Raw genomic sequence first — 14,082 nt, 5'->3', positions numbered from 1 at the left:
CCGTTAAAAATTGAAAAACTAATTTTTTTTTTTGTTTATGTCTTTGTGTGAGCATGATCGTGGATCGTATCAAGGTACAACAAAGGCATACGACTGTTCAGACAGGTAAAACTTTCATCTTTACTCTGATCCTGTTAAATAAAGCGTTGTCTGTATTCATTGGTTGTTTGCGGTTGATTATGTTGTTATTGATTCTTGTTTGTATTCGTTGGTGGTATTGAATCGTTGGTAATATGGATGGTGTAGTGTGATGATTGCGTTCAGTTAAGCTAATACTTTGTCAACAATGGTTTTATAGATATGGATTGTTTGAATAAAACCTTTTTCTTTCCTATGTTTGAATAAAAACTCTGTTTGCGTTAGGTAATGGTTCTGTTAAGATAATAAATAGAAGTTATGGTTTGATAGATATGGATGGCTTGATGATAATAAATTGTGTTAGGTTATGGTTGTGTTTAATGTTTTAGATATATGTCCACTCAGATAGAAAGCAAAGGTTGGTTTGTGATCAATGCATTGCTACCTTCTTCAGTGTATAAAAAAAATGTTTCCTTCTCATCTGTCCTCTATCCGTTTTCTTCTCTTCTCACTTCTTCATCATTGTGCTTTTCTTTTCTCTCTTGTTTGAGCATCCTGTCGAGATGGATTCTAATCCATTTATACAGAGTTCAAACTTTGTTGAGCTTCTTAGCCAACAAAGTATTTCATTTGCTAACTATGAAGATAGTACACCATCTTCATCTCGAGTTCCTCCTCTACGCACTGATGATGTCGGGAACGTAGGGAACGATGTTGGCGAACGTCGGGAACGAAGGACGTGGACACCGACTGATGATGTTGTGTTGATCAGCTCGTGGCTTAACACGAGTAAGGATCCAGTGGTGGGTAACGAGCAAAAATCAGGCGCCTTCTGGAAGAGAGTCGCAGCTTACTTTGGGGCAAGTCCGAAGCTTGCTGGCTGCGAGCAGAGAGAGCCTAGCCACTGTAAGCAAAGGTGGCACAAGATTAACGACGTGGTGAGCAAGTTCTGTGGGTGTTATGAAGCCGCAACGAGAGAGAAGGCTAGCGGATGCAATGAGAATGATGTCCTGAAGCGAGCCCATGAAATTTTCTACAATAACCAGAAGAAGAAATTCACCCTTGAGCATGCTTGGAAGGAGTTAAGGAACGATCAGAAGTGGTGTGACCTTGCCACTGCGAAAACTGATGGAAGCTCTAAGAAGAGGAAGTGTGATGATAGTGAAGATTCATCAAGCTCGCAAGCTACTGGATCCAAGCGTCCAGCGGGTATGAAGGCTGCAAAGGCCGGTGGTAAGAAGACTATGGCAGAGGAGGAGCAAACAAACAAATAGTCTTGTCGTGGACCGTGTCAAAGGCAAGGCAAGTAGTGGAGTTGTCGTCTTGTGTCACGGAGTGGAAGAGTTGTGGAGCAAACAGAGTTGTCGTCTTGTGTCACGGAGTCTCGTTCATGCATGAGTCTTGTTTATTTTTTCACGCTGCTTCTGTAATCATGCTGTAGTATTGTTGTAATTTGGTGTCACGGGATGAAGTTTGTGTCACGGGATTTTTTTTTAATGGTTTGACGTTTGTGTTTGTGTTTCAATATAAAGTCTCCTTCTGTGTTTGTGTTTGCTCATTCTCTCTTGCTCAGAACGGTCATTTCTCAATCGCAATCTCTTTTTTTTTTAAACACCAATTTGAGTGTTTGATCACAAACTCAATTTCTCATTTCTTTTCCATTTTTAAACACCAATTTGAGCGTTTGATCACAAACTCAATCCCTCATCCTCGTAAAAACAAAGATCATTTGTTTTTTTTTACTTTCCAAAAATGGCATCCTCTTCTCATAATACTTTTGATGGATCAAATGATGATGCTTTTGATCAATATTTCGATCAACGCTTTGATCAATATTTCGATCAATATTTTGAGCAAACGTTTGAGAATTTATCCATTCAAAATGGTGTTCAAGAAGAAAAGAGGAAAAAAATAAAAAAACGAGTTTATATCGAGCGAAATCGTGAAGAAGGCGACGTGCGTTTATGGAATGATTATTTCAGTGAAACTCCAACCTACCCTCACAATCTATTCCGACGACGATTTAGAATGAACAAGTCACTGTTCACGCGTATTGTTGATCGACTCTCCAATGAAGTTCAATTCTTTCAAGAAAAGAGAGATGCTCTTGGAAGACGGAGTCTTTCTCCACTTCAAAAGTGTACAGCAGCCATTCGTGTCTTAGCCTGTGGCAATGCGGCTGATGCGGTCGACGAATACCTCCGACTCGGTGAAACAACTACACGGTCATGTTTGGAAAATTTTGTGGAAGGAATAATAAATTTATTCGGCAATGAGTACCTCAGAAAACCAACACCGGCTGATCTTCAACGTCTACTTGATATTGGAGAGTATCGAGGATTTCCCGGGATGATAGGAAGCATCGACTGTATGTACTGGGAATGGAAGAATTGTCCCACCGCTTGGAAAGGTCAATATTCACGTGGTTCGGGAAAACCAACAATCGTTTTAGAGGCGGTTGCTTCGTATGATCTATGGATATGGCATGCGTTTTTTGGACCTCCAGGTACCTTAAATGATATCAATGTTCTTGATCGCTCACCTGTTTTTGATGACATAATTAATGGTCAAGCTCCGCAAGTCACCTACACTGTGAATGGAAGAGAGTATCATATGGCTTACTATCTCACCGATGGTATTTATCCGAGATGGGCAACTTTTATCCAATCCATTCCAATACCACAAGGTCCGAAAGCGGTTTTATTTGCTCAACATCAAGAAGCTGCCCGAAAAGATGTCGAGCAGGCTTTTGGAGTCTTGCAAGCTCGCTTTGCCATTATTAAAAATCCCGCACTTTTTTGGGATAAAGTCAAAATTGGAAAGATTATGCGAGCATGTGTCATCCTCCATAATATGATAGTGGAAGATGAACGAGATGGATACACTCATTTTGATGTTTCAGAGTTCCAACAAGCCGAGGACAACGGAAGTTCACATGTGGATCTCGCGTATTCTACAGATATCCCTACAAATATCGCCAATATGATGGGTGTTCGAACTAGAATTCGTGATAGACAAATGCATCAACAACTCAAACATGATTTGGTTGAACATATATGGCGAAAATTTGGAGACAACAACTGAGCTCAAATGTTTCGTTAAATTATCCTACTTTATTTTTAATCTATGTTTTAATGTTTTTATTTTTAAATATATGTTTAAAATGTAATATTTTCCTATATTTTATGTAATAAATTTTTTTAAATAAAATAAAACAATGTTTAATAATTTTTTTTTTTAAGAACCCGTACTTAAGAGATTACCATTGCAACCCAAAAAAGAGGGTGCCTCTTAACAATGTCTCTTAACTAACAATTAATATTAAAAAAATCATTAAGAGACCTTAAGTGGGTATATGCGTTAATGTTGCTCTAAGGCGATTAGGTTAGGTGCTTTGCTTGTAAGAGAGGAGACTTTGTGCTTTTAGAAACACCTAATTTAAATGGTTGGTTTGGTCTCCATAATGTTCAAACGAACCCCAGAGACTTTCATCTCCAAATATAATACCTTTTTTTGTTATATCGTATAATACATTTATACATATCCGGTTTTTGTTAGTACGGGAATAATAAAAATTCAAAACCATAAACTTGATATAAAAAAGTCAAGCAATGTTGTCCGTGATTTGCTCTACAACTGAAACAAAGGTAGGCGCTTTAAAATGCCTCCTACGTTGTCTCGGATATTAGTGTTGAAACGTAAAGATGAAACAAAGTTGTTAAAAGATTTGATTCTTATTAGATGTACGTGCCAGTGCCACGCTTTTAGAAAACCAAAAAACGATCACCAAATAAATTCGATGTTTATATCGAGCTCCCTTTGCTATCGATCACCATACGGTGTTTTAATATTTTTATATAAATTAATACCTCAATTAAATTGCTCGTAAATAATAAATACTAAGCTAAGATCTGTATTTTGCGCGGAATAATCATATTATATATCAATTTAATTTTATGTATTATGTATTTTTTTACATATTATGAAATAATAAATATATATTAAATAATTAAAAATCAGTAACTATTATATATATAATTAAATTAATGTGAACATATAAATCAATTTTATTAATCAAAACAATATTTTTTTTTATTTGATAGGATATACTCCCTCCGTTTTTTAATATAAGTCGTTTTACAGCTATGCACGTAGATTAAGAAAACCATTAATTTCATATATTTTCTAAACAAAAACATCATTAATTATTTACCTAACCACAATTCAACCAATAGAAAAATATAAGATATATTACCATTGGTCATACAACATTAATTATTAATAAATTTTACATAGAAAACCGAAAACGACATATAATTTGGAACAAAAAAGTTTCTCTAAAACGACTTATAATAAAAAACGGAGGGAGTATAAATAATTTTAAATGATATTAACATACATAATATATTTTTAATATTAGTGTCTATTAAATGATGCTTTCTACTCATATGATTTTTTGATCATTTGTATCTTTTATAGCAAACATTTTAAATTAGTGACAACAAAAAATTTATTGTGAAATTAATAGTTTTAGTAATTTATAATTTTCTAAAAATTAAGTTGTCAATGTTTGTTCAAAGCTTTTATCAAAAACAATTGTTTAAAGTAAATTTCAAAATTAAAATATTTATGTGTTTTACATGGTATAAATTTTTATTTTTATTATATATATATATATATATATATATATTCGAATCTTAATATTTAATTAAATTAGATTTTTTACTTATATGATTTTGTAATCATTTGTATTTTGTGTTAACAAAAATTTTAAACCATGGAACACAAAATTTGAATGTGAAACTTTTAACAGTTTTATTAATTTATAATCGTTTTAAAAAATCTAAAATATAACATATACAGAAAAATCTAAATTTTTATTATATGGTTAATGTGCTTGTTTAATCTATATTAATAGTTTAAAATTAAACAAATATGATAGAAGATACTCTAATTTTTTATCAAATCTTTATTATTCAAAATTATTAATTAATATATATACTTTAGCCATATTAGGCAACTTCGTACCTTTTGTTTAAGAAAGTAATAAAAAACATTAATAATAAATTTATGGTTAGTTTAATAAAAACTTATTATATAACTAAATGAATCAATATATTTTTCTAATGATTATAAGAATCATTCTATTGATGACACGTGACTACAAAAAAAAATTTGTAATGTTTCTCAATTAATATACAAGGGATCGCTGACCAAAAGTTTGGACATACTATACCTTTCTAAGAATAGGGAAAGTTTGAAAATTTATAAATAGCGAAATTTATATAAGTAGTGGGTTGTTGATAAATACAACATGAGAGTAGAGCATTATTCATTATCTCCGATTCAATACTGTGACTTTTATTTATAGCAATTTAATGTACAGTTATAGGGGTGAGCACTTTATCCGATATCCGAAGCCGCACCCGAACCCAATCCAAAAAACCCGAACCGAAATTCGAATCGAAATAGCAAAATATCCGAATGGATATTGAATTAGGAGAGATTGGATATCCGAACCCGAATGGGTATTATCCGAACCCGAGTGGATATCCAAAGATAACCGAACATATGTATAATTAACCATATATTTCTAGTTTACATCTCTCAATTTATATAAAATATTTATATTGATACTACACATAACTTTAAGTTCATATGATATATATAGAATTACGGAGAAATGATTTGCTACTCACTTAAAATGCATGTCAAACTTTTTATTTCAAGAATTAACAAAAAGTTACATCCAAAATTCAAAAACAATAACCAAATTAATGTATTTTTAGTTTCAAAATATTACGTCCAAATATATTAACCATTCAATCTATTAAAAATAAAAAAATTAGTTAAGTGAAAGTTATATTTTTAAATACAAGAAATTTGAGAAATAAAAAATTTAATTTTTTTTTCAAAATCTAAATATCCGAACCCGATCCAAAATAACCGAACCCGAACTAAAAATACCCGAACCGAAGTACAGAAATACCCGAACGGTTTTTATACCTCTATACCGAGATATCCGAAAATCTAAAATATCCGACTCGAACCCGAGGTCCACCCCTATTAACAGTTCAATACATTTTCTCTTGGATGTCGATGTCTTTATATTTCTGATATGACAATAAATATGAAACCTAACAGGTATGGAGTCCATTGATATAAATAAATAATAACAAGTGAAGGCCCATAAACTAACCATAAACACTCACCTCTCAGTGTCAATGGCCCCGAATTCCTTCAACTCTATTTTTAATGCTTGATTTGTCGTATTTAACATATTTCCATATCTGCGTCAACATGTTGATAGTGTAAGATGATTATTAAAGAATTATACACATTAATATCGTCTGTCGATTCAAGTGTTTCAGAAAGAGCTTCATCGTAGAATTCTTATCCATGAAACTGTTCATCAAAATTGCATATATTGCAGATAGTTAATCATCATATGTAATAGAATTATAGATTATATGATGATGTAAGATGTTACCCAATATTAAAAAAAGAGTTATAGACATTTGGCATTCACATACTTATTTTATTTATTTTGGACCCATCTGGATTGGATATTACTTTTAGTTACTAATGGTGTTCCATGAGATGTCCATTTCATTTGTGTAAAGACTAAAGAGAGCTTAGCACTAAACTTCAAAATGTATGGTTGAATCTATAGATGGACTTATTGTGGCAATATAAGTTAAACATCAATGAATCTCACTCTTATATTTATTTTTAACGTTAATTAATTACGTTATTACTGAATACATAAACAATCATATAATTTAACATTTTATAAGAATTCTCGTCTACTTACACCACCACTTACACCACCGCAAACCATTTTTATAAAGATATACACATAACATTTTTCTTACAATTGAAGGTTTTTTAAAAACATTTTTCTATTAGTTTATATAATTCATCTTTTTCGATTAAATACAAATTTCCTTATGGAAAAATATTAATAAACCATCAGTTAAACCACCAGATCAAGAAGCTTTCACGCTATATCATATACTTCTCTCTGCTATATTCTTCTATCTGCTATATAATACATAGCGATTCCCTATTAGGGAGGGGATACAACAGTGTTTGTCGTTGAATTCATTAACTTCTAAGATTTTTGGGCCAACCAAACACATGTGGGTTCAGTTTTAATGGGCCTGTGCTTAATTTATAACCCAAGAAACGTGTCAGATCTGCACGGGTCTAAGATTGAAACACGTGTCAAGATCTCAACGTACATCTTCCGCCATTGTCTGACAATGAGAGATTGAAAGTACAAAAAGGCTTTAAGACCGAACTGGTTTGCTCTAAACAAACAGTAACGAACAGTTTGAGATTCGAAGATACATGCATGGAGGTCAATGAAAAGGTCAAAATCGTAATTACTGTAGCCTCTCTTGTGGCGGCGACAGTTCTGCTCGTGGCGGAGTATCGGCGGCGCCGCCACGGTAGGAAGCAGACATCTTCTCCGAGCTCGTGTTATCTGCACTCGGAGACCAAACCGCAGTTCGGTTTCAAACGAGTACTTGCGGATAACTCTTACTCTGGATTCAAACACATGAAGAAGCTCGACGATGTGTTTTCTTCCTCCATAGGTTGGATTTGATATAATATCTCAAGTTTATTGCATGTGTGTCTTTGATTTGTAATGTTTTGAGTTCGTAACCAATGCAGAGAAACCTAACAACTCTCATCCGTACGAAACTGAGATCGCTGTCTTGTTAGAGAATCCTCGTCTTGATGAAGTTGAGTTCTTGAGGGGAGAATGTTCACTGGAGATGAGTGGTTCTTATGTGTGGGTTGAGACGGAGTATGAGTTGAAGAAGCTTGCGGAAACATTGGCTAAAGAAAAAGTCTTTGGAGTTGATACTGAGCAACATAGTTTGCGATCGTTTCTTGGTTTCACTGCTTTAGTTCAGGTAAGTGCTAAAGATACGTTTTAAAAAAAAATAATGTTAGGATTATTTAATATATTTCTTTTGCAGATTTCTACAGAAGAGGAGGATTTTTTGGTGGACACGATTGCATTACATGATGCAATGAGTATACTCCGTCCTGTTTTCTCCAATCCTGATATTTGCAAGGTACATTTTCATCATTAGAATCTCTTCGCTTGAATTGTTTCAGATTTATATAATTTTGAAATAATTTTGTTGTAAGCTTTTTTGTGTGCTTTTTAGGTGTTTCATGGGGCTGACAATGATGTTCTCTGGCTTCAAAGAGACTTCCATATATATGTTGTTAACATGTTTGATACCGCCAAGGTACAGCTTTCTATGTCCTCCTGCACTAATTAGGATTAAGTTTGTTGTTGTTGTTGTTTGGTGAAAGTAAAATGTTTTTTGTTAATATAATAAACCAGGCGTGTGAGGTGTTGTCAAAGCCTCAAAGGTCACTGGCATACTTACTTGAGACAGTCTGTGGAGTGGCTACTAACAAATTGCTTCAGGTTAATTCTTTTAACATTAAGGATTAGTATGTACTATGTGTGTATATTTTCATTATCTATTCTTATATTTGCTTAACTTCTTAAATTCATGAAGCGTGAAGATTGGAGACAGCGTCCACTGTCTGAAGAGATGGTGCAATACGCCAGAACAGATGCACACTATCTACTCTATATTGCCGATAGGTTGACTGCTGAGCTCACACAGCGAGGCACTGGTGAGCACCTTTCACTATAGATCACCATTTTTTTGTATATTCTTGCAAATAAGTTCTAAAATATTAGTGTATCAGAAGATTCATCTAGCCCGGATGACAAGTTCAGTTTTCTTCTCGAGGCTAGTAGACGATCAAACATGATTTGTTTACAGTTGTACACTAAAGAAACATAAGATTTTCCTGGGAACGCTGCTGCTTCCTCGTTAATTTATCGTCATTTAAACAGCCATGGAGATAACTCTTCCATCTCCTTGGATGCAAAGGTACCTACTTCACTCTCACTTCATTATGTGTATTAGATATCAAAGCATGGGGTTGATGATGTTCGCCTTTCAGTTTCAGGAGCTTGTAAGGGAACTATGTGCATGGAGAGACTTAATGGTAAGTTAAAGGTGTTGTAGCTGATAAATCATATGTTTGGTATAATTTCACAATATTTAAAAGTATAAGACACCCATTACAAACTATGTACCATCAAAAAACTATTAAAATCCTTACAAATCTATACTATTAAATTAGTCCAAAATCTGCTAGATAAATCTCATGTTTCACCGACTCAACTAATGTAACTCTTATAAAATGCGCACAAAAAACGTTAGTAACATAAAAGTTTTTATGTACATATATAAAAAATCTCAAATAAACTAATGGATGAGAGTACTTGTTGGAGCGAAGTTCGCCCTAGAGACACTGCTCTCTCTGGCACGAAGACCAAGACGGCCGCATCTACAGGATGAGATCCCCCTCCGACGTCTTTTCCGGTGACAGCTCTTTCCTCTGAAGCTTCCGTCTCCTCTTCTTCTTCCGTGCCGTTCCAGAGTCTTGCTCCGATGGTCATCTCCCCACCTTCTCTCCCAACACCGATGACTCAACGTTTGCAGCTCCAACCAGGGTCTTCTCCTCGGCGAACCTCTCTTCTCCGAGACCTCAATCCCCGTCCACCTCCGGAACCTCCGGATCCACCGGATCGAGTACCTCCGCATCGTTGTTGCTCAGTGTTCCTCCGTTCAAGTCCAAACTTTATGTCCATCGGAACTCCGGTGGTCCTCTCTGGGTTGAAGGTCTCTTCCACTGTTTTGTTCTCCTGGGAATCCCAGACAATAAAGCTAGTTGCTTTCCATGCTCGCTGTATCACCCTTGCCGGCCCGCTTCCTCTACGTTTCAGATCCGTGAGTCAAACTCTCAGATCTGTACATCTCAACCTTTCGTCCTCAGTGGTTCTCCGGCTAGAAGATCCATGCCATCAACCACCGCAAATATACCTTCTCTCACAACTGTTGGCGTCCGATGTAGGTGGGAATCCACTCCGGCGTCCAGCTCTGAGCCATATGTTTCTAAATCTGGCGACCGATGTAGGTGGGAATCCACTCCGGCGTCCAGTTCTGAGCCATCAAAAGCTAGTAAGGTCATGTTGTCGGCGCACAACTCTCACCTCCTCCTCTGTTGTGGAGAGTACTTCACTGCCATGTCTCCTTTCTATGAATGGAGAAAATTTCTCGGATTTTTTTCCGAGCTTTAGTTTCAGTTTACTCACCGGTTTGTTACCTTGTGGAGCGGTCTGTACGGGGCCTGAAGGTGCAATCGAGATTGCTTCGGTTTCTCTCGTTGGTGAGAACTGTTTCTCAACGTCACTTGTGACTATCTCTCTGCTATCCGACTTTGTCGTGAAAGCTTTATCGACGCATTCAAGCTTGGCTTTGAATTCGCTGTCAACTTCATATGAAGATTTATCATGCTTAGTTCTATTTACTATTGTAGTTCATGAATTGTTTTCAAGAGGATGTTTAATTCCCTCTTGGCTTTGTAGTCTTTAAATTTGAATCTAATGAAAGTTCGTGTTTCAAAAAAAAAAAAAAAAACTAATGGATAAATTATATAATTGTAAACAAAAAATAATTTCATTTTTTCGATATAATGCGACTTTGTAACATAATAATAATAATAATGTTCAACAAAACCAAAACACTCATTTATATCAAATATTGTTCTTAACTGGAAAAAAACCGTGCTTTGAAAGCGCAAATCAAAATCTAGTGGCAAGTTAAAGATGTTGTAGCTGCAAGACATTTTCCCTCCTTGTAATTCGAATCAACATATCTCTTCTTTTGTTCAGGCAAGAATTCATGATGAAAGCACGCGATATGTTCTGTCAGACCAAGCTATTATTGCTCTTGCCTGTAAGAATCCAACAACAGCTGAGGAAGTACATCATTCGATAGCTCAAGCTGATTTGGCTACAGAGTCTTCACCAAGCTTGAGTTTATCAAATCAATCTCCATCTGATGTTATCTGTAGTCATTTGAATGATATCTATCAAATGACTCGGGACAACAAGTTACCTAAACTGGATGCTCTTTTACCACTAGTTCTCGAGAAATGTTTGGGGACAGATGGAACATGTCCAGTTTCTGTCTTCAACTACTCACTTTTGATAAACTTCAAGACAAAGCTCGCTGTCCACTCAGCTCCCAAGCAAAACGAACACAAGAAGAACTGCAAGGAGTTCACTCGGAAGTCATCAAGAGATCTTTTCGTCAAGAAGTTCTCATGCAAGGCTCCTGTTTATCACAACTGTAGAATATACGCAAACGATGGACGGTTGCTATGTTACTGCGACAGAAAAAAACTCGAATGGTATATGAACCGTGGTCTTGCGAAGCTAGTTGAAGACGAACCACCCGCGATAATGCTTTTGTTCGAACCTAAAGGACGTCCTGAGGACGAAGGGAATGACTTCTATATTCAGACCAAGAAGAACATATGTGTTGGATGTGGAGAAGGGAATCACTATCTGCGTTACAGGATTATACCTTCTTGCTATAGAGTTCATTTTCCGGAGCATTTGAAAAGTCACAGGTCTCATGATATAGTTCTGCTCTGTGTGGATTGTCATGAAGTTGCGCATGCTGCTGCTGAGAGGTACAAGAAACAAGTGGCTTCAGAGTTTGGGATCCCTCTTTTTGTTCGGAGAGTGGTGGATTCAAAAGAAGCAGCATCTTCTGTGGAGTGTGATGAATCAAGGGGTGACGTTAAGGATGTTGGTGTCTCTCCTTTGCATCTTAGGACAGCTGCAATGGCGCTGTTGCGACATGGGAACAGAATGCCATCTAGTCGCCGTGAGGAGTTGTTGCAGGTAATAAAATGGATCATTATCTTATCCTTGCAGGTAACTGATATAAACAAAACATTCTGATTTGTAGACTGTAAAGATGTATTATGGGGGACGGGACATATCTGAGGAAGATTTGGAGAGAGCTTTACTCATTGGGTTGAGCCCTCACGAGAGACGAAAACTGGAAAGAAAGAAAGGTGTCCCTCTCAAATATTCTGCAGAGGTTGCTCATATGAACAAACAAGAAAACAGTAGCAATGGTAATAATCATATGATATATATTGTTGTCATGGTTTTGTTTGATAAAGGCTAATGCATATGATCTATTGTTGTATTGCCCACAGATACTGATGCAAACAGTTTTGTATCTTCGTCAGTTGGAGAACATGGTGAGGAAGCTCCTGGAGATTCTGAGAAATATATGAATGAAGAAAGTAGTATAGTTGCAGATGATAGTGGAGGAGATGGAAATACATCGCATCAACAGAATTCGAAACTCTCCTTGCTGGGACATGGACCGCACGGGAAACAGGTAGTGGAGTATCTCTTAAGGGAACATGGAGAGGATGGTGTTCGGGATTTCTGCCAAAGATGGAGACAAGTGTTTGTTGATACTGTTCATCCTCGCCATTTGCCTGGTGGCTGGAATGTTAGTCACAGGTAAGTAGCAACACTTAACCCACAGTTGTCTGGTTAACTTTAAGACAGACAACTTTGGTGTCAAAAGCAAATATTGTTTGGACCTTGGTTCTTTACAAAGGTTTGATTGTTTTGTTGCCAGTAGAAGTGTCAACTGGGCGGGCTGACCATGGGCTAGCCCAGTCCAATTCATTTTGGGCGGGCTATGGACATGCCCAATTAATAAATGGTCCAACTGGACAAAAGACCAATTGATACACGGTCCAATTGGGCGAAGACCAAATGGACAATGGGTGTCCATGGGCTTCTTAAAATATAATTTCATGAGTTTAATAAAAGAAAACATAACTTTACAATTTAACCAAAAAAACAGTTTTATCGTTAAAATAAAAAATTAATGATTTTGACGGAAAACGTAATTCACAGTTTTGACGGAAAAATGTATTTCATAAATTTGGCGGGAAAATTTAATTTTTCGGTTTTGGCGGAAACACACACAATTTCTCGGTTTTGGCGAAAAAACGCAATTTCTCAGATTTTGGCGGAAAAACATAATTTCTCGGTTTTAGCGGAAAAATGCAAATTTGCAGTTTTAGCGAGAAAACACAATTTTTCGATTTTGGCGGAAAACGCAATTTCTTGGATTTTGACAGGAAAATACAATTTTTCGGTTTTGGCGGAAAAATGTAATTTCTCAGATTTTGGCGGGAAAATACAATTTCTCGGTTTTGGCGGGAAAACACAATTTCTCGGTTTTGGCAGGAAAACGCAATTTCTCGGTTTTGGCGGGAAAACGCAATTTCCCGGTTTTGGCGGGAAAACGCAATTTCTTGGTTTTGGCGAAAAAACACAATTTCTCGGTTTTGGCGGAAAAAAACACAATTTCTCGGTTTTGGCGGAAAAATGTAATTTCTCGGGTTTGGCAGGAAAACGTAATTTTTTTGATTTTGGCAGAAAAACGTAATTTCTCGGTTTTGACGGAAAAATAAAAAAATATCGGTTTTGGCAGAAAAACGCGATTTCTTGGTTTTTGCGGAAAAATGAAACTTTTTCGATTTTGAGAGGAAAACATAGTTTTACAGTTTTGATAAGATTAAAATTACTTTTATAATTTTGGAAAGTAAACATAATTTCAAAATTTTAAAAATAAAATCTAAACTAATAATTAAAAAAAAATTATAAATATTATTGGGTGTCCATGGGCATGCCCATTTGGACATGGTCTCTATTGGTCTTGGACATTTGTTGGACCATTGTCCAATATGGACCACCCATTACTGCCCAAAATTGAAATGGTTCAAATGGTCATGCCCAATAGGGCCATGGACGGACCATTTGACAGCTCTAGTTGCCAGTGGCCGGAGAGACTTTGGCGAATTCAGCGTTTATAATCCCTCAAAGAGACACTCAGCCTAGTAACTCAAAACCTGTCTGTTTTGGTTACGTCTCTGTTCTTTTGCCAATTTTGTTATCAACCACAAGACAAGTCCAGTCAGTTGCTTGTTGTATTCTTTTGTAAACCTCTGCACTTTGTTTACGTTAACAATCTGGTCTTTTGACCTTACTTTGGAGACTATAGCATA

General features: G+C 36.0%; 3 protein-coding genes across 3 annotated transcripts; all 3 read left to right on the top strand.

The window, feature by feature from the left end:
* The first annotated feature begins 641 nt into the window (after positions 1 to 641).
* LOC125609619 (glutathione S-transferase T3-like) lies at positions 642 to 1,352 on the top strand. The gene has a single exon (XM_048781150.1). The coding sequence runs from the start codon at positions 642 to 644 to the stop codon at positions 1,350 to 1,352; it is 711 nt and encodes a 236-aa protein (XP_048637107.1).
* A 478-nt stretch (positions 1,353 to 1,830) lies between these two features.
* Positions 1,831 to 3,306, top strand: LOC125609618 (putative nuclease HARBI1). The gene has a single exon (XM_048781149.1). The coding sequence runs from the start codon at positions 1,831 to 1,833 to the stop codon at positions 3,160 to 3,162; it is 1,332 nt and encodes a 443-aa protein (XP_048637106.1). The 3' UTR covers positions 3,163 to 3,306.
* A 3,322-nt stretch (positions 3,307 to 6,628) lies between these two features.
* On the top strand, positions 6,629 to 13,592 carry LOC106453576 (protein RRP6-like 3). Its single transcript, XM_048780777.1, is given in 11 exon segments — positions 6,629 to 7,679; positions 7,759 to 8,003; positions 8,070 to 8,168; positions 8,265 to 8,348; positions 8,447 to 8,533; positions 8,628 to 8,748; positions 8,824 to 9,011; positions 9,085 to 9,129; positions 10,862 to 11,881; positions 11,949 to 12,120; positions 12,205 to 13,592. Coding segments are annotated over 11 exon segments (2,625 nt in total). The 5' UTR covers positions 6,629 to 7,435; the 3' UTR covers positions 12,525 to 13,592.
* Positions 13,593 to 14,082: the final 490 nt, after the last annotated feature.

This window comes from Brassica napus, chromosome A5 (assembly GCF_020379485.1).
Source record: "Brassica napus cultivar Da-Ae chromosome A5, Da-Ae, whole genome shotgun sequence".
NCBI classification, from domain to species: Eukaryota; Viridiplantae; Streptophyta; class Magnoliopsida; order Brassicales; family Brassicaceae; genus Brassica; species Brassica napus.
This window is presented reverse-complemented; position numbering and strand designations above follow the sequence as displayed.